The following is a 20573-nucleotide window of genomic DNA, read 5'->3' as shown; positions in this document are numbered from 1 at the left end:
TTGAAGTTTGTTTTCTGACTCTTGGGTTTTTCTGCTCCTAGATTACAAAGCCGTTTTTTGCAGCTGTATCAGATGGAAAGGTTCAGCAGAAGCTTCTGTGTGTGTTGTTTGACTTGTTAGTGAACTGCAAAAACTCACATTGTGTTCAGACAGTTGGCAGTGTTTTTAAAGGGGTAAGTTGCAAACTTTGTATTTGTACATGTTTAGTCTTTCCAGTTGACAAATATATAGCCTGTGTTTTACAGCCTTTCTTTGGGGTCAGATTTCATTATTAACAAGACTCATAGGAAATTATGTACTGGAGAGGTTCAAAACCCAAATCTTACGTCTTCACCATTTTTTTTTTTTAAATTTACTCTTTAAATTTTTTATAGATTATACAATGCATCTTAATCGTATCCACATATTTCTCTTTCCTCTCCCTCTATCCCCTGCCAGTATACCTCCTTTCCGGCTTCAAGCCCTCTCTTTAAAAAGAAACAATCCACTAAGTCCAACTAGTGCTTCCCATGTGTGGATGCTTGTGGGGTCATACACCGGGGCATAGGCAAACTGCCAGTGCTATCCTTCACTCAGAAGCCATTTGCTGTCCACAGCTCCAGAGCCAGGAGCGGAGCCTCAGGAGCCCCTCCCCCATTCGTGCTAATGATTTTAACAGATGACACTGTACATGTAACCCCAGCATTCTTCTCCACTTTCTGGTCTTTGATTATGTCTGCGCACTCTACCACAATGTTCTCTGGTCTTGGTTTGGTATGGAGCAGGTCATTATAGATGTCCCATCTGGCTGAACATTTGTTTTATATGAAATGTATATTTTCAGTGAGTTACACATAGGCTGTCTTATTTTGGATCTTACTCATGTTAGGTGCACCTGCCTGTTTCATGAAAGGAATGGGGAATTGTGAGGGGCTTGCTGTTGAGCAAGATGGCCTTATTTCACTTAAATAGATATGCGATGTATAAGACGGAGTTGGAGTTCTGCTTCTTATGTTTGTGCATTGAAACCTAGCCATCATTGGAGTGGGTTATTCCATTTCTGGAATTGACTAAACTAGAGAATGGTAGAGGGGTGGATAAAGTGATTGCCCTTCGAGTGTGAACACTGGAGTTTGTATCCCACATACATTGTGGGTGTGGATAGTAGCCCACCTGTAGTCCAGTGCTTAGAAGACAAAAACAGGATCTTTAGAGCAAGCTGCCAGTTAGACTAGCTGTGTAGTTGGGCTCTGAGTTCAGGTAAGAGACCTCGCCTCAAAAATTACGGTGAAGAGCAGTCAGGGAAGACTCTCTGTCTTTGTTGGATCTCCACACGCGCGCGCGCACACACACACACGCACGCACACACACATGTGTACACACAGCAGACACTGTATGTAACAGTAAGAACAATGGAAGTCTGAGCTGCAGAGAGGGCTGCAGTGGTTGAGAGTACTTGTTGCTCTTCAGGAGGGGACCTGGCTTTGATTCCCAGCACGCACGTTGCTGCTCCCAGGATCCGCAACTCTAGTCCCAGCGCATCTTCTTGCGCCAACACCAGGCATGTAGGTGGTACACAGAGGTACATCAGCAAACACCCATACACATAAAGTATGTAACTTGATGATGGTGAGGGTCTAGTGTCCAGATTTAGCTCTCAATCTCGAATGACTTTTTCTTTGCGGAAGGAAGTACTCTACGGCAAGTCTAGAATGTTTAATTTCCATCCCTGTGCACTTCTTACCTATTCACCTTTTAAAAATGACCATTGTCTAACATAACTACAACATACCTGAAAAGATTGATCGTAATCCCTTGATTCCATTTACTACTCAGTCCACAGTTGTATTTTAATGACTGTCTCACGAATATATTTTATAGTTATTTTCTTTGAATTGAATCCAAATATTTACTTATAATTTCAAAACTTTTGAAAAAAGATTCCTTGATTCTACCCATATCTAAAGACTCTCTGGGACTGTGAGTCTGTGAGCCTTTCCCAGTTGGTGAGGATGTCTGCCTTGGCAGGTGGAGCCAGGTTTTCCACACTGAAGGCTGAATGTGGAACTGTCAGATGCTGTGTTGGAGAAGTGGTACCACGCCGTACTCAGAAGGAGAGGCCTATCACAGACCCAGGATCCCCTAGAAGCCAGTGTGTGCTAGCAAGAGGGCTCAGTTAAAGGGAACCTTCAAGCTAAATCCATGTTGGCAAATGTGGTGTTGGCTTTGGTTGGAACCCTTTTTCCTCCTGCTTTTTTTGTAAAGTAACAACATCATATAGGGAAAGGGCCTGCAGCCGCAGATCCAGGATGGCATTTCTAGCTTTAGTTAAAGAGTTTGTCCCCTTTTGTCCCTTTTTATGGGACAAACTTTCTTTTATTTTTATTTGTAAAGAAATGGGGATAACTAAAATCATAGTAGATAATATTTTATCAGACTTTAAATACAATGGCAATTTAATTCTGTTAAATTGAGATCCAGCCCAAAAGAGACATTTCTTTCATATGACATTCTTTCATATGATAATTTCATAAGACAGTTAAGAGGTTGTAAGAAGGAGCATGTAATTCTAAATTATTCCCTTTCCATCTCAGTAAATAGTAAACTAGTGTGCACATGAAATATTTGCAAACCATAGGTTGATGCACACTTTAATTCCACCACTTGGAAGATGAGACAGTAGGATCAGAAATTCAAGGCCAGCCTGGGCTTCATACTGAGGCTCTATCTCTAAAAATCCAAAACCAGATAAACCAAAGAAGACATATTTTCAAACATGCCATATCAGTTAAAGATGAGCTTGGCCTTGATTGTTAGGCAGTGTGATTAATATTGTACATATGTCTGAACTTAGTGACGGCAAGTAAATACCATAGGAATCTATTCAACATAGTACTTGAGGACATCCTAGATAATGCATAAGGAGTCATTTGTGTTTGGGGACTGGGCAGGCTTTAAGTGGCATAATGACATAAATGTGGACTGAAATGCTTTTATTGACTTGTGCAATTATGTTTATTGCAGCAGTGTCTGTCTGTTTTGTCTGTCTATTGGATTTTTGAGACAGGGTTTCCACTGTGGAGTTCTGGCTGGCCTTGAACTCAGAGGTCCACCTGCCTCTGCCTCCTGAGTGCTGGAATAAAAGGTATATGCCACTCCCACCCAACTCTCTTGTTTTACTTTAAAGTTGATAGTTTAGAGTTGCAACTATTGCTGTAATCTTGTTCCAGTGAATTACATTACTTGCCATTATTTCAATATTTCAGATTTCTGTCGATGCTGAACAAATCAGAATAGAACTGGAGCCACGAGATAAAGCTAAATCTTTGGGCACAATTCAGCAAACGAGAAGGCAGAAAATGCAACAAAAGTAAGTGTTTTGAACACACTAAGGGGTCTGGTCTTGTTCCCCAGGCTCAGGCTGTAGTTGTGGTTTCTACTCACCAGTTTTGCATAAACAGCTGTGATAGTGTTTACATTGTCAACTTGGTCTTCTCTGTCTCCCAGAAAGTCACAAGATGTAGAAGCTGTCCAAGAAGTGGAGGGCCCTTACTGGCAAAGAGTCACCCTCATCCTGGAGCTGTTGCAGCACAAAAAGAAGCTCAAATGCCCTCAGATACTGATTCCGACTCTCTTTAACTTGCTGTCAAGGTAATGGCACTTGGAGTTGGTCAGTGAGACAATAAGGTGGTAAAAAATCTGCCCGTGTTGATTTATCCTTGTCTTTTGGGGATACTTGTCTTGTTCAGATCATCTAGCCAATAAAGCAAGTTAAAGAACTGTAGTTGAAATACTGAAGACTGGGTTCAGTAACCCATTATGGATTTCCTAAGCTGACTTCTTCCTGGGTCGTGCAGAAGCTGGCCTCATCGCTCTCCCTGCTTTCCTACTTAACTTACAGTGCCATATCTTAGCCACTGTCACTTGTATTTTAAGGATGCTGTGTGACACCTGCTAAATTTTAGTTATAAATTATTAGAAAACCTAACTTTAGAGTTTACCACTGCGCTGAGGAGTCTGTTGTCATTAGAAAAGTACAATGATTCTCCACATTGCTAGAAGACTACAAGTAGGTTAGTAGGAAATGCATAATTTGTGGGGAAAAAAATCATTAGGTGTACTTGGCTGCGTGGGAATCCAGAGTTAGAAATCTATTAAACTATGTTTAATAATAGTATTTTCTTTATTCCTTATTGAATAGTTTCTGAACAATGTGACTGTATTAACTTCTGAATTACTAATCATTTCTTTTCTGGGGTTCCTGAAGGTGTTTAGAGCCGTTGTCGTCAGAGCAGGGGAACATGGAGTACACTAAGCAGTTAATTCTGAGTTGTTTGCTCAACATCTGCCAAAAACTGTCCCCGGACGGTGGCAAAATACCTAAAGGTATGTGCTTGGGGACAGGAGGACAGGAAGGCACCGCCTGCTTTGCACATGAGTGCGTCAGCCACTCAGACTTCCTCCTCCTCCTCCACTGTAGATGTTGTGGATGAGGAGAAGTTCAATGTGGAGCTGATAGTGCAATGCATCCGCCTCTCGGAGATGCCGCAGACTCACCACCATGCCCTGCTGCTGTTGGGTACTGTTGCTGGCATATTTCCGGTAAGTCAAAGAAAGAAAGAAAAAAAGAAAGAAGGAAGGAAGGAAGGAAGGAAGGAAGGAAGGAAGGAAGGAAGGAGAGAGAGAGAGAGAGAGAGAGAGAGAAAGAAAGAAAGAAAGAAAGAAAGAAAGAAAGAAAAGAAAGAAAGACTCGCAAGGCTATAGTGTGTCTCTTCTGTCCACACTTCTTTGCTTACAAAAGTTCATTACAATGACTCATTGGTCTGGTTGAGGCCTATAGTTTTTGCTACACTGTCAATAGTGGATCCTCACTGGGACTCCTCACTGGAATATCTTCTATTGTTGGCCTGTGTCACAGAGACCCTGTACTTTTGTAATTGCAGGACTGGCCCCTTCACACACACTGATAGTTTATTGATGGGGTAGATGTTGGGTGGACCAATTCAAAGACCTGGATCTGGGCCTCAGAGGTATCTGAGCTGGTCGGCCCACCAGCTCTCTCACTTGCACACCATCAGGGAGAGCTCTCCTGCCCTGCCCCGACTGGCCCATCCAGTGCTGCACCCAGCAAGGGGGAGTCTGCCCACTTTTATTTTACATTCTTTTTGCTTGTTTTTATTTCCAGTGGGGTAGGGCATTACCCTTAAGTCCCTGTGCATGCTGAGCAGGTGCTCCGCTGTTGAACTATAGCCCTAGCCCTATCCCCTTGTCTGTTCTTTTTTTTTTTTTTTTTTTTTTTTTTTTGGTTCTTTTTTTCGGAGCTGGGGACCAAACCCAGGGCCTTGAGCTTCCTAGGCAAGCGCTCTACCACTGAGCTAAATCCCCAACCCCCCCTTGTCTGTTCTTGAGGAAGGATAGTTCTATTTTTTATTGATTTTTAAAAATAACTCTTTGGTATTTGAAAGGGAAAAATGGTGATAATTGTACTTTATTTCAGGATAAAGTTCTTCACAACATTATGTCTATTTTTACATTCATGGGAGCCAATGTCATGCGCCTAGATGATGCTTATAGCTTTCAAGTTATTAGCAAGACTGTGAAAATGGTCATCCCAGCACTTATTCAGGTAAGCTGCTGCATGCCGCCATTGTTGTTACTATTTTTAGTTTGTACATTTTCATGTAAATCCCAGTTTGGAAGACTTAGGTTCTTCTTTGTCCAGAGCTTCACAGTGCTGAGGTCAGCAAATGGGCTCACAAGTTAATCACGTATTCTGTTATACCGTCAGATACGTAAGTCTGGTTTCACTGAACTACAGTAATGTGCTGTGGGAGCGTTTGACCTTCCAGTGAGTAAAGTGACTGTTCTACAATTTGATATTGAAGCTTTTAGATTGAGAGTACAATAAAGAAAAAATGAGATAGGAACTTTTATAACTACAGGGTCAAATCCATTAGCATGCAAATTGACAGAAGTTTTCTAAGCATGGTCTGAGAGCCAGGACTTGTCTTTATCAGGTGGAGACAAGCACATGATGTGAAAAGTAACTTCTAGCCTCTGTTACCCCACACGCACACTTGAGAATATCATTTGCCATATTTTTAACTGTTCTGGGGATAAAATAGATTCACGCTGTCTCCTTTTAATTCTTGGTTTTAGATTGGTGCTGTGTTCAATACATTGGCAGCTATAGGGCGAATGCCTAATGTATGTTTCTGTGTGTATATACATACATACATTATGTGCCAAATGAAGAAGTAAATGCTTAAGAGTCTAGAGTAAGGAAACATCTACGTGGTCTAGAACAACCAGAAAAATTGATAAGAAACAGGATTTGAACCAACGAAAGGGAGGGCACGATTTATACAGAAGTACGGCAGAGCCAAGATAGACACTCCCTGAGTTTTCACTGAGACCTAATCCCTCTGAAAGCTGGTTTTGAAGGTTATTTGTGCCTCCTCCAATCCCTGTCTTTTCTCTTGCAGTCTGATAATGGAGACTCTATAGAAGTCACTAGAAATGTTGAGGAGATTGTGGTGAAAATCATCGGCGTGTTTGTGGATGCACTGCCACATGTGCCAGAGCACCGGCGCCTGCCCATCCTCGTTCAGCTTATCAACACACTGGGTGCAGAAAAATTCCTGTGGATTCTCCTCGCCTTGCTTTTTGAACAGTACGTCACTAAAACAGTGCTGGTGGCTGCTTATGGAGAAAAGGTCAGAATATGGATCAGGTGGGGTGTTAGGGAATGGGGTGGGGTCACATGGGTTTTGTGGTGCTGGTCAGCTTACGTATAGGGCTAGCACTGCTTAGTGTGCAATTTGACAGTGCTCGCTCACAAGCTTTTTCAAGATTGTTTCTTGTTTCTTTTTTGTTTTGTTTTGTTTTGTTTTGTTTTATTGTTTGACTTTTAAAGCTTTCAGAGTGTGTAGACCCAGAACACCTTTTGTCTTTTGTTTTTTAAGACAGGATTTCTCTGTGTATCCTTGACCTACCTGAAACTCACTCTGTAGCCTTGGCTGCCTCCACAGAGATCCACTTGCCACTGCCTCTTGATTTCTGAGATTAAAAGTGTGTGCAACCCCTGCCCAGCAACCCAGAACATCTTTAAATAGCAACAAAACATCTTCTAAGGGCCCTTGGCTTTTTCTAAGACATGGGTCTGGAGCCCTCCAGTGATTCTGTTTTAAGGCCAGCAGAGAGGGGCATTGAAACAGGGTCTCTGCAGTCTGCCTGTGGAGGCACTGTGTGAGGGGAGGGTTGGCCAGAGCTCCTGTGCGCGGTTCTTTGAATCACTGTAGGGTTTTGAATTACTGAAGGGATTCATAGCTTCCTCATCTGCTGACAGCTCCAGGGCAAGGCACGTGGTGCTGCAGGATGTGTTCTGGGTGTGTCCTTAATTTGTGCTCACTGATGGACTTGTTAGGCAGTGTTGTCACCTTTCTCCTTCTTTCCAAACAGGATGCTATTTTAGAGGCAGATACCGAGTTCTGGATTTCAGTCTGCTGTGAATTCAGTGTCCAGCATCAGGTCCAGAGCTTGATGCATATCCTCCAGTACCTAGAAAAACTGCCAGAGGAAAAGGAAGGTAAGCCCTGGTCAGGTGTGGGCTACCATTAAACTGAGAGCTGCCGCAGAGCAGACAGGATTGAGGATGTCCTTGGAACCTATACATCCGTAGATGAACTGTGGATGTTAAGTTCATCAGAGAAGTTTAAAGTTCTGAGATACATTATCTCCAGCTTTTAGACGAGTGTTTTAAGTGGAGATGCCCTCCTTTAGCCTCTGGACTCCAGCCCTCAGGATCTCAGTCCAGATCCTGAATGTCTGATCGTCTACACATTCCCGTGTTGTTATATTTTCTACTTTGATTGATTGGCTCTTTTCAGACCTGTGGGGTGGGTGCTTCCTTGGTAAACACTGTACCGTCACTCACTGCTTTGGCTAAGGAAAAGTCTGGTGTCCTAGCCCAGCACAGTTCTCTCTGAGATGGCATCCTGCTCACCATGCTCCCCTTGTACACTGTACAGATTAGTCGTTGGAGATTGGAGATGGATAAAATTACCTGTTCTGTTGCTGTTTTTCAGAAGCCACCTCTAAGGCAGTATCTGCTAAGATTGAAGTGCAGGATGAAATGTTACCAGTTTTTAAGGTGGACACTCACACAAGCAAGCAGCTTCGGCATTTTAAATATTTGTCAGTGTCCTTCATGGCCCAACTCCTGGCTTCCAATCATTTCCTCAAAAAGGTAATATGTTCTTTAAGCATGTTTATGATAAAAACTGATCTTGTTTTTGCTAAAGAACAGTGTCTTAGACTCACAAAAAAATAGGTCACCAAATGTCTTGTGAAAATGTGAGGTGTGCCTTGAAAGAGAGTGACAAAACAGTGCACTTCACCGTGCAGACTTCTGGACACTGTCTGCCAGAGCTGAAAGCCAGTAATTTCGTTCTCAGGCAGTCTAGACCCAGTGGGAGCACGGGAGCATGCACATCACCAGTCATTTCAAGGCAAATAGAGGATAGCATTGTTCATGCCAGCCCCAAACTGCTAGCAGTCCAGTGTCGGCTAGTGGAGTGGATAAATCACCTGGTTCTGGGGGAAGACTGTGAACAACACAGCCACCTGAGGAAGCTCTTTTAGGAAACTATGGTTTATATCAAGGATGAAGTGTCGGCACCTCTCCAGAAGTCAGGAACACAGGCGCCTTCAGTCATCACTTCTGTGCAAGCTAAGAAATAGAGTGAGAATCAGGGAAAAAGAGAGTCAGCAGTCTATTAGACCTAGCCATTAACTCTGCAGCTTCCTCATAGAGATGGTGTGGTAGGCTTATCTCAGTGTGCCAGCCACCTTCACATTATAAAATGTCACTAATTTTAAATTATAGGGAAAAATCTTCATAAGCAATACAACATAAGTGAGGTATTGAAAATTCAGCCCAGGGGTTGGGGATTTAGCTTAGTGGTAGAAGAGCGCTTGCCTAGCAAGCGCAAGGCCCTGGGTTCGGTCCCCAGCTCCGAAAAAAAAAAGAAAGAAAGAAAGAAAAAAAAAGAAAATTCAGCCTAATGAAGCGTTGGCAAGAATATTATGAAACAGAGACAGTGTTCATGTATACAAAGATACACTGTTGGGCTGTGAGTTATACCCTTCCTGTCAAGCCTGATGACCTGAGTTTGTTCCTGGGGATCTGCATGTTGGAAGTAGAGAACCCATTCCTGCAAGCTGTCCTCTGACCTCCATACATGCACACATACACACACACACACACACACACACACACACACACGCCAAGTAAATTGTTTTTTTGTTTTTTTTAAAACTCAACTGTTCAAAGATTCTAGATTAACATAGACGTTCAGTACACTTCCCCAGTTAATGTCTTTTAAAATGATGTTGCTGTGCTGAGGGTTAAGCCAAGTGGTAGAGGAAGAGTGATCAGACAGGTCATTGTGACTGACCACCAGGCTGAGAACACACCTAGGTGGAGGGAGGGAGAGTGGCAGATGGTTTACTAAGGCACAAAGAAAGTACACTTAAGGACTAATGCTGGCATGGTGTGTTTCTATTTATGGGGAAAAGTGAATCTGCTTTCACACCATGTACATCAATTTTAGGTAGAATAAAAACTTTGATGTGAAAAGCAACACCTAGAGCTTTTTTCAAAGAAAATCCAGGAGAACAGTGTTGTGAGCAAAGAAGAAATAATTTTTCAAATTGTGGGTCAACAAAAGGCCGCCATAAGCAAGCAGAAGGAAAGCTGCAGACACAGACCACTGCATCTCACAAGTGAGCTCATGGGGGTCCATTCCAGCACTGGCAAAGAATAGCATCGTGATGAAGAGGAACCACAAACGGCTAGTTAATACTCGATAGGACTCAAATGCCCTGGTGAGCAAAGCAAGAAGTGTGCGCTAAATGGGAAGCTGCTTTGCTGTTCCTCCAAGTGGCAGAAATGGCACAACTGTTGCTGCCAAGACAGGCAAGGGCCCGGCCGTGCAAGTGGCGGTAGTGTGTGTGTGCACAGGCAGCCACTTCAGAAAGCGTCAGAGAGGCGAGTAAGCTAGACAAGCTTGCCCAGATGCCTAAGAGACTTATAAAGATGCTCTCAAGCCGTATTAGTGCAGGAGAGCATCCCTGACTAACCTGGCAGGAATGCTTCAAAATACCAGACTTTAAAACCATTTCAAACCCCTCACTTGACAGCATAGGCGGAAAACCACACACCCGACCTCATGTGTCAGTCAGGTCACGGTCAAAACAGAAGCACATGAAACATGGCGTGAAAACCTTTAGGCTATAAGGTCATGTCATGTTTATACACATGTCCGATCCTCACTATCATTATTTGCAAACTTTCCAAAATAAAAGATTCAGAATTAGAATAGGTCTCATCTCAAGCTTTTTAGGTAAGGGGTAGTATTCAATCTATGTGAAGAAACAATGGGCATAATTATGTAGCAATAAAGGAAAGTGATTGAGTGTTTCTACCGAGGAACAGTATATATCACTGGACCGAGACAACTAGAACGCTAGGTTTCTCCACACTGTGCTCATGGAGCTTCTTTAATTCTTAGGTTGTTGAGAGTGGTGGTCCTAAGAGCCTACACGGACTTGAACAGAGGTATGCTTGCTTATTTATTTATTTTTTAATATTGTGGGAATAATCCAACTTGCAAAGGAATCGGAAGAATGAACATGACAGATGCACACAGTCTGGCCACATTCACTGCCGCTTTGCACCCGGCTTCCTTATTCTTGCTGCAGACATTTTGTCTCTGAAAGCAAATCTGTTAACTTTGTTTCTTTGCTGATACCTTGCTCCAAGGCAGAGTGAAGACTGTGGACTGGTTTTCCAAGCAGAGGATAACCAGTGCTGGTCCCTCTTCTCCTTTTCCTCCTGGAACTTCTGAAGTAAGTCTGTAATAATTTACTAAATTGCCTTTTCTGAATGTGTCTCTTTCAGTTTGCTAGAAACAGTTCTGGGCTATATTAACACAGTAGCACAGTCCATGGAAAAGAACGCAGACAAACTGACTGGGAAGTTTTGGCGAGCACTGCTCAGCAAAGCTTACGACATGCTGGATAAGGTAGGCTTTCGTTTCTCTCCTTAATTACCATGTTTGTTACTACTTTTTATGCCATTGTAAAATTATTTAACTCAAACTTCCACATTAATAATACACTTAGTAATAACTTTTCTTGATATAAGAACACTCATGTTTTTCTTATTCAAGTCTCTTAATGTCTAAAAACAAACTTGTCTGGAAAGCAAGTATTTCCCTACCAATGATGAGACCATGTGCCTCAATAAATGTGATGAATTTAATGGTTGATCATGTATATGTAATGTTCTTTGTTATTGAAATGGGATAATATAAAAAGGCCAATTAGATGTAATCGATACATGATTGGCCTTGAAATTAGGACATAGCCTAGAGTAGTTTACTTCCTTTTAGTGTTTTTTTTTTTAATTTTTTAAAAATTTATTTATTTTATGTATTTGAATACACTGTAGCTGTCTTCAGATACACCAGTAGAGGGCATCAGATTCCCTTACAGATGGTTGTGAGCCACCATGTGGTTGCTGGGAATTGAACTCAGAGCTGAGCCATCTCTCCAGCCCTGTTTTGGTTTTATTTGTGATTAGTAATAACTGTCCAAGAGCTATTGTAGAACTATGTTGAGAGAGCATGTATGAAAATGTCCAGCACCTCAGGGTTTATAATAAGTAAGAGTCCGAGCTGGCCATGGTGACTTGTGAAACATGCCTGTAACCCAGCACTCAAATCTGAACTCAAGGCTAGTCTGGGCTACATAGATACGCTTTCTGTCAGAATCGTAAAGTCTATCTTAACAGGTTGAGCTTCTCCTTTTCCTTTTGTGTTCCCTTCTCTGTAGGTCAATGCCTTGCTGCCCACAGAAACATTCATCTCTGTGATTAAAGGGCTGGTGGGCAACCCCCTGCCATCTGTGCGGAGGAAAGCTCTGGATCTTCTGAATAATAAGCTCCAGCACAGCACATTCTGGAAGAAGAAAATGGTGAGGACCCTCCTAAAACCTGCGTGACCTCTTCTGCTCGTTTAGCTCTCCTACAGTTCTCTGCCACACCACCTAAATGGAAGGCTCTTACTGTCTGGGCTGGCATACTGTGTGTGATGAGAGAGAGAGAGAGAGAGAGAGAGAGAGAGAGAGAGAGACAGACAGACAGACAGACAGACAGACACAGACACACACACACACACACACATACAGACAGACACAGACACATGCTGTTGACTCTCGTGCTACAGCTGTGTTAAGATCTGAGGATGGAATTCCTAAGGCACCTGTGCTTGCTGTGACCCATGCAGCCCTTAGCTGAAACAGGTTTTGCTCTTTTCTCACTGGATGCTGTGTTTAGATCAGAGGTCGGTCACACAACTTATGCTTAGCAGTAAGAAAGGCAGATAGACTAGGAGACCAAGCAAGAGGATGTCAAGTTCATGGCCTGTCTAGGCTGTATAGCGAGTTCAGGGTTAATCTGGACGGCTGAGTGAGGCCCTATCTCAAAAGTCAACAGTGAAAAGAAGTCTGGAGCTGGAGCTCCTTGGTAGACCAAGGCCCTAGCCAGCTTCTCTGCACTGGGGACTGGGGGGAACAGTCGCTAGAGTGTGGTCGTGTGGTTTGGGACTCAGACCCAAGCAGGGGAGATGGGAAAGGAGACCGGCCCTTCTTGTAGCTCTGATTACTGTTTTTTTTTTTTTTGGCTACCTTTTCTTCAGGTTCACCGCTTTCTCAAACTGGTTCCAGTCCTTCTGGCCATTGTGCAACATAAGAAAAAGGAGGCAGAAGATGAACAAGCGATTAACAGACAGACAGCGCTGTACACCCTGAAACTCCTTTGCAAGAACTTTGGGGCACAGAACCGAGAGCCTTTCATACCAGTTCTGAGCACTGCAGTAAAGCTGATAGCACCCGAGAAGAAGGAGGAGAAAAATGTCCTGGGAAGCGCCCTGCTCTGCATAGCAGAGGTGACCTCCACTCTGGAAGCGCTGGCCATTCCCCAGCTACCCAGGTACCTGGGACAGGAGCCGTGCAACAGAGGAAGGGGGAGCACCTTCCGGACTTGTGGCTTCTTAACTAGAAAGTAAATGAAAATAGACGGGAAAGAATCAATCTTTTCTTTGCTCTGGAAAATGCACCATTCCTGTGACCTTCAGACGTTGTTTGCTGATGTTCGGAGTCACTGTGCTTAGGAAGCAGTGATGTAATTCCCTATTAAGAATCATGTCCAGAGCAGCATTTGCTGTGCAGAGGGAAGCTAGATGCTCCTAATTCTGCTGTTGACTCTGACCATAGCCTGCCATGCAGCTGTGGCCAGTTACTTATCCTAAAGCTCCGTCATCTATAATGCAGGGACATATCCTACCCACCCCCATGTTTCTCTTTATAGGTCTTGTTGAGCTTTGTACACAACCCTGACATCTAGCACATGTTCAGCCATTGAAGAACATTCTTTTTCAGTCACCATGTGGCAGCCCTGTTGGCACCAAGGATTTCTTGGGTGGAGTGGTAGAAAGTGTACAGGCAGTGTTCTGCACACTGGGGGTTACAGTGTTGTAGCAAACACAGCTGGCTGCTGTTTTCTTTATGCCCCAGCTCCCTTCCATAGTGTGTGTTTGTGGCTTGAAGCCGCTCTAATGCACTTGTTCCTTTTTGCCAGCCTGATGCCTTCGCTGCTGACAGCCATAAAGAGCACCAGTGAGTTGGTCCGCAGTGAGGTCTGCCTGCTCAGTGCCCTGACTGCCCTGCACAAAGTCGTTGAGACTCTGCCGCACTTCATCAGCCCCTACCTGGAAGGTCTTCTGACCCAGGTGGGATTTGGTCGACTATGACTTGCTACCCAGGGTGGGCAAGGGAAACAGTTTTACCCATTCAGCTTACTGGCTTGCTGTTTACTCCTTACTTGCTTCTTTCTGTGATTCATTACGTGATTTTTGTTTCCCAACATAGGCTCAACAAATAGAAACACCTCTGTTCAGAAACAAAAATCATGGTTTGTTGAACATATCTCTTTTTCTTCCATTGTCATTTTTGCTTCATCATGGAACCAACAGGCAAAATAGGGTCTTTTAGCTGTGTGTGATGTACCACAGATCATTTACCTTAGATCTTTGAGGAAGGGCGGGAAGAGTTGCCTACTGTAGTTTTGGAAACTAGCATGGCTGTGGTTTTGATGGGAAAGTTTCTTTAACTGTAAGGTATTTTGTGGCCTTCATTTACGTGAGCAGTTGCCTGTCAGCACACTACCCATGAAAGTCAGTCCTCCTTGACCGGTTACTAGTGCTCTGGTTTGTGATTACTGCCGTGTGAAGCTGCATTTGACTGCCATGGTGCTAGTGACTGACATTCACTGTCTACAGCAAGGGCTCAAAGTTGCTGTCTAATGGAAGGGGGTTAGGCTGATGGAGTCTTCCTCAACGGCTCTTAGTGAACAAAAACATGGGTTGTAGGAAAACGGTCAGGCTGAGAGTCCTTTGTGCTTCTGTGCTTGCTTGCCATTCACCACCTTCATCAGCTCCCATACCTAGGAGAGTCATCTACTCAGGTTTATCTGCAGATAGTGTGCTTTAAAGGACTTATTTGCTCTGGCATTTGAGCTGGCTGCGTGCCATCTCCAAGCCTTTCTGTGAGTGTGGTTGCCAGCACAGTCCAGTGCCCTCAGTCACTGTTTTTCATGTCCTGCAGGTGATTCACCTAGAGAAAATCACTAGTGAAATGGGTTCTGCCTCACAGGCTAACATCCGCTTGACTTCTCTTAAAAAGACCCTGGCTACTGGGCTCTCGCCTCGAGTCCTCCTGCCAGCCATTAGCAAAACTTTCAAGCAGATCCAGAAGAACTGGAAGGTGGGTGTTAACTGTTGAACTTTGGAGAGGGAAGGTGGTACTGAAATGTTTAATGTCCACTTCTGGGAGCATAACATCGTTCACTTCTGTGAGGATGCACTGAGCTCTAAGACAAGGCAAACATATTCTCTGCTGTATTCTTGCTAGAACCTCATGGGCCCATTTATGAGCATCTTGCAAGAACACATTGGGGTGATGAAGAAGGAAGAGCTCTTATCTCACCAGTCTCAGCTGACCACCTTTTTCCTGGAAGCCCTGGACTTCCGGGCACAGCACTCAGAGGTGAGCTGGTTCCCACTCCCCATGCCCTGGAACTGCCATTCCCTATCTGTGCAAGAGCCAGATAAAAATTAACAGTGTAGCATTTGTCCTTGCCAAAGCATTTAGTCTGTGCTAAGTAGTTCCTTTGTTTTCAGGATGATCTAGAGGAAGTTGGGAAAACAGAAAGTTGGATCATTGACTGTCTAGTAGCCATGGTGGTGAAGCTTTCAGAGGTCACATTCAGGCCTCTCTTCTTCAAGGTGAGCCTTTTTGCCTGCATGTTTTGCTCACTGTCAGTAGCAGGATGAGTAGATGATGTCACTGTTCTCTCATGGTTGTAGCTGTTTGATTGGGCCAAGACAGAAGATGCCCCGAAGGACAGGCTGCTGACATTTTACAATCTGGCCGACTGCATTGCTGAGAAGTTAAAAGGCCTTTTCACTCTGTTTGCTGGCCACTTGGTGAAACCTTTTGCAGATACCTTGAACCAAGTAAACATCTCCAAAACAGGTTAGTAGCTCTTTTGGGCCGAGGTACCCTTGTCCGTGTGTCTGACAGACAGTTAGCACAAGACCTAGAAAAGACTTTATGGTCCTTGGTCTAAGGATGGTGAATTTTTAATATTTTCTGTTATGTTAGAACAAATAATCAATTGACAAAGGAGAAGGGTAAAATGGGCATTATTACTCACTATTGGTAGTAACTGTGTAAGAGTAAATTTGGGGCTGGAGACAGCCCACTGTCAGAGTGCTCCTTTGACTAAGTAAGGTCGTGGGTTCTGTCCCCAGGTTAGCTGAAGTGACTGACCTTGCCCAACTTAAGCATCAGAGTCTTAGCTCTGAAGGAGAGCCCCGTCTCTGGAGGCCATTGTTCTGTGTTCTGCCTTTTATAGCTTCTAGGTCATTCCCAGTCTCCCTGTTATAATTGTGACAGTGTCTGTAAGCACCAGGACTTAGTGTTCCGTACTTGTACTCTTTCCCTGCGTACAGATGAAGCCTTTTTTGACTCGGAGCATGACCCCGAGAAGTGCTGCTTGTTGCTGCAGTTTATCTTGAACTGCTTGTATAAGATCTTCCTGTTTGACACCCAGAATTTCATGAGTAAAGAGAGAGCGGAAGCCTTGATGATGCCCCTGGTGGATCAGGTAACCCACTGCACGGCCTGTCACTAAGGCCTCCTGGATTGGTCTCTGCATGTTTTCTGTGTGCTGCATGGTAGCTTGCAAGGCTTTGTCATGAGGTGTTTTTAAGGAGAGGGATCCTTTAAGGAAATGTTACTCAAAAATGGATTTCCATGGTTTGACTTGTCTTTATTGTGGAGCTCATTGAGTTTTACTTGGGATTTTCTCTAAAGGAAAGAATAAGGTCTCACTGGCAGTGGAAAGGTATGTTACCTATTGTCAAAGGCGCTTCACTGAGCATGGCTACTCCCACGGGAAAGTGCCACCACCCCAGTCTTCCAGAGGGAGAGGCTGGTGCTAAGGGCTTTTACAGCTATTTGAGCTCCATAGAGAAGTTGGCCCTAGACAGGGTTAGTGAGGCTTACTTTGTGAGCCTGTTAATGCTATGAAACACACACTAGGGATGTTTTCAGGCACAGAGGAAATGTGGCCTATGGCTGACAGCCCATGTGTCTTTCTTCCTAGCTGGAAAACAGGCTAGGAGGAGAAGACAGGTTTCAGGAACGCGTAACAAAGCACCTGGTGCCCTGCATCGCACAGTTCTCGGTGGCCATGGCAGACGACTCCATGTGGAAACCCCTGAACTACCAGATTCTGCTGAAGACAAGAGACTCTTCCCCTAAGGTGAGGACTGTGAGGGAGTGAGGCCTAACATACTGTGTAATATACAATTACAGCTTTTATGAAGAATTCTTGGGCTGGGAAGATGGCTCAGTTGATGAAGTGCTTGTTGTGCAAGCATATAAATAAAGTTTGATCTCCAGAACTCACGTACAAAGCCACATGCTGGGGACAGTTGGGAATTGGCTGTTCTTCTAGAGGATAACCAGTACCCACATGGTGGCTCACAACTCTTTATGGCTCCAGTTGCAGTGGATCAGACCACCTTACTCAGATACACTCAGGCAAGATACCAATGCACATAAAATAAAAAATAAATCATTTAAGTGTTAAAATAAAGCCAGCATGCTGGCATGCATCTGCGAGTGACATGCAGAGATGAGACACAGGCTGAAAACAATTAAGATGGTGACACCTGAACAACAACACTTGAAATTGGCCTCTGACCTTCAGATGCATGTGCACACGAGTGCACACACAGCCACCACACACACAGCCACCACACACACACACACACACACACACACACACACACAGACACAGAATCTGTAGGTTCTCATAAATAGCTATATTTCACAGTGCCCTAGGTATAGTGGGCATAAGCATTAAAATGCTTTCTAAATACCTCTAAGACTCAAGCAGTAAAAACTCCAGGTCATTGTTTTTATGTCACTGCGCCAACATAAGGGATACGGTGTATGCACAGAAGCCTTCTTTATTTGGAGTCACGGTTAGAAATGAGTGCCCTGGTGCCTTGAGTGAAGTTAGCATTCCTTACCTGGAATTTTCCAGCAGTTTTATTAATAGACCACCACTATCAAACTATCAAATAAGAGCCTCACTGCGTAAACAGCCCAAAGCAGACTTTGAGTGGGATTCATTCAATTGATTTCATTTCTAGGAGTTAAAAAACTGTAAAGCTATCTATCATATAGTTGCAGAAACAAATTTATTTTAATATTTTATTCTGATTACTATTTAGAAAATCTTGATTAGATAGAATTATGAAAATTATTCCAAATTAGAAAGGGTTCAAAATGTTTTGATTCAGCGGACTCCTATTGACACCTCCTAGCTCCTTGCATTGTTTACGATAGGTAAGGTATGTGGAGAGAAACCCCTCAGCTTTTATTCAGTGCTGAATTGAGACTGGCCTAGTGGGAGTCTTGGTCGTGCATGGACTGCCAGAGGTGCTACATCACCAGGTTGGCACAGGCTAGGCAATCCAACAAACCATCTCCCTCTAGGTCCATGGTGTGCCTCCCTTAAGCTCGCATGTGGCATTGTTTTGTTTTACATTTATATATTAGGGTGGGGGCATAAACGTGCTGTGGTGTATGTGTGGGTCAGAGGACAACTTGCAAAGTCAGTTCTCCTCTCCCCCCACTAAGTGGCTCCTGAGGAGAGAACTCACCACCAGGCTTGGTGGCAGCACCTTTACCCACTGGCTTTTCTTTTTCTCTGTAAAGGAAAATACCGTATTGTTTCCCCACATTTTAAACAGCTGCAATGCTAGAACACAGTTTGAAAAGGTTACGTAGGCTACACTTAGTCTAGATAGCTCTTACTGGCTCCATAGTAGTTATTCTATCGTGGACAGTGAGTGATTACGGTGAGGGTGTAAAAGCACTGTGTGAAAAGGAGCCATCCTCATTCAGGTAAGGCCTCACAGCGCGAACAGCAGTGAACAGCAGTGAACAGCAGTGAAGGACAGACTACAGGGTCTCATTCTTGATGATTATTCCTTGCAGGTGCGGTTTGCAGCCTTGATTACTGTCTTAGCACTGGCTGAAAAGCTGAGAGAGAATTACATTGTTCTGCTCCCAGAGTCCATTCCTTTCCTAGCAGAATTGATGGAAGGTAAGTCTGGAGCCAACAGTGATACAAAATACTGTGGCCACAGGCTGTCTATCTGACACAGTGACACAGGTCCTCCGGCACAAATCAGGAGGCTGTCACCTCACAGCCCCCGAGAGCAGCCTACAGCGTCTTTCTGGTGTCTCCCCCTGAGGTTGTACTGCTCATTATAGGCCACAGTACTGTTTATGAAGTAACTCGTTGTGTGTGCCATTAAGGGCTCATCAGCTGTCCACGGGGATGATGGGTGTACTTGTTGATGCTCAGTGTTAGGTGCTGACATTCTCTTCCTCAGTACTCAGTGGCTTCACATGCCTGTTTAAAAGAACCTAAGGAACGAGAGGCTTGGAAAGTTTGAAGACTTTAATAATAGCGCTGAGTGGCAGGTGGGGCCGGTTTAAACAGGAACACTCCTAATTGACATGCCTCTACATTGTACCACCCAATGCCTTTCATATCTATTGGGGATGTTAAGGAAGTAGGGGTACTTCTGCATGCGATTGGCTGTGCATCTGGCCAGAAACACAGCCTTTTATGTCTGGTGTCTGGTGAGGGTTGGAGAGCTCCTGGGGCAGAGGGAGCTTGGGTTTGAATGTGTGGCCCCTTCTCGTGGCTTGCTCCTCTTCAGCATCCAAGAACAAGGACATGCCTGTGGGGAGTGGGGACAGTTGGGGAGCACCTCAGGTCACAGCCTGCTGGGTGCCTCCTGAACCTTGACAGAACAGTGGTAATTAGGCAAGGCAGCTGGCAGGCCCACGTCTAATTCTGGCTTTCATTGTTAGATGAGTGTGAAGAAGTGGAGCACCAGTGCCAGACCACCATCCAGCAGCTGGAGGCCGTGCTGGGGGAGCCGCTGCAGAGCTACTTCTGAGGCGGGAAGCACATCCACCCACTGCCTGTGCTCTGCGAAGAGTTCACATGTATTCTCATGTTTTAATGGGGGTGTGGTGCCATGTTAACTTTTGGTACTTTCACATCTGCTGTTATGTTTTTACAAAATCCCTGCCTGTCTGGGATGCCCAGGATCCTTTCCTGCCTTTTGTACAGAGTTGCTAAGGAGTAAACCGAATGGTATTTTTATACAAACTGGTATTTGTGTTTATCCTGAGTGGTGTTCTGGATGAGACCAGCATGTTTAGTTTCAGTATCTGAGAACTGAATTCTTCCTTGAAACACGACCTGTCACTCACTGTTCCTTGCAGCACCTCATGGGTGTTGTATCTGTGTTAGGAGCACTACAACCCACAGCAGTGCTCTCAAGAAAATGGCATCATGCAGCAGCATTCAGCAAGCTTCTGGTGACAGCCATTTGGGTTCTGTGTTTATTCGGGGTGGATTGAGAGTTGGAGCAGCTCCTCGGTGCAGCCTCGCTCAGGGCCCTGATGTCTCCGTCGTTCATCTTTTCTATGTGTGGGGAGGGGCGCTGTGCTGCTTGGGAAACAGCCCACACCTGACTGACAGCACGAAAGAAGGATAGAGACACCAGTGCTGGTTTTGAAGTTCTCTATCTAGAACTGTTCGGTGAGGCTGGAAACGAGAGTTCCAACAGAATTAAACCAGTTTGCCTTCAGTGTCTCCAACCTGGAGTAACTATTCCAGAGAGAATTCATTCTAAATATAATATAAAACTTTAATGCAGAATTAGGCAAGCAAAAGGACATTTTATAGTTTAGAGATAGAACTTAGCAATGTACAACAAAATGTCTCTGAACCTAATAAATTCCAGTAGCTTTTTAAAAAGACCAGAATCTAAGAACTAAAACTGAATCTATTCAAAATAAGTCTTAAT

At 44.2% G+C, this 20573-nt stretch overlaps 1 protein-coding gene across 3 annotated transcripts in view; it reads left to right on the top strand.

The window, feature by feature from the left end:
- Positions 1-19870, top strand: part of Heatr1 (HEAT repeat containing 1) — a 40602-nt gene extending 20732 nt beyond the window's left edge. For all 3 annotated transcript variants that reach the window (XM_017600630.3, XM_017600631.3, NM_001108418.2), the window contains 22 exons: positions 42-173; positions 3246-3349; positions 3487-3630; positions 4247-4365; positions 4460-4581; positions 5477-5605; positions 6465-6695; positions 7441-7567; positions 8067-8227; positions 10554-10600; positions 10943-11066; positions 11878-12018; positions 12741-13033; positions 13682-13832; positions 14707-14865; positions 15013-15147; positions 15282-15386; positions 15468-15636; positions 16116-16270; positions 16772-16930; positions 18679-18787; positions 19567-19870. In XM_017600630.3, coding sequence (XP_017456119.1) covers positions 42-173; positions 3246-3349; positions 3487-3630; positions 4247-4365; positions 4460-4581; positions 5477-5605; positions 6465-6695; positions 7441-7567; positions 8067-8227; positions 10554-10600; positions 10943-11066; positions 11878-12018; positions 12741-13033; positions 13682-13832; positions 14707-14865; positions 15013-15147; positions 15282-15386; positions 15468-15636; positions 16116-16270; positions 16772-16930; positions 18679-18787; positions 19567-19655 — 3105 coding nt within the window. In that variant the 3' untranslated portion in view covers positions 19656-19870. The remainder of the gene's footprint in view (positions 1-41; positions 174-3245; positions 3350-3486; positions 3631-4246; positions 4366-4459; positions 4582-5476; positions 5606-6464; positions 6696-7440; positions 7568-8066; positions 8228-10553; positions 10601-10942; positions 11067-11877; positions 12019-12740; positions 13034-13681; positions 13833-14706; positions 14866-15012; positions 15148-15281; positions 15387-15467; positions 15637-16115; positions 16271-16771; positions 16931-18678; positions 18788-19566) is intronic.
- The last annotated feature ends 703 nt before the right edge of the window (positions 19871-20573 follow it).

This window comes from Rattus norvegicus, chromosome 17 (genome assembly GCF_036323735.1).
Source record: "Rattus norvegicus strain BN/NHsdMcwi chromosome 17, GRCr8, whole genome shotgun sequence".
In the NCBI taxonomy this organism is placed as follows: domain Eukaryota; kingdom Metazoa; phylum Chordata; class Mammalia; order Rodentia; family Muridae; genus Rattus; species Rattus norvegicus.
This window is presented reverse-complemented; position numbering and strand designations above follow the sequence as displayed.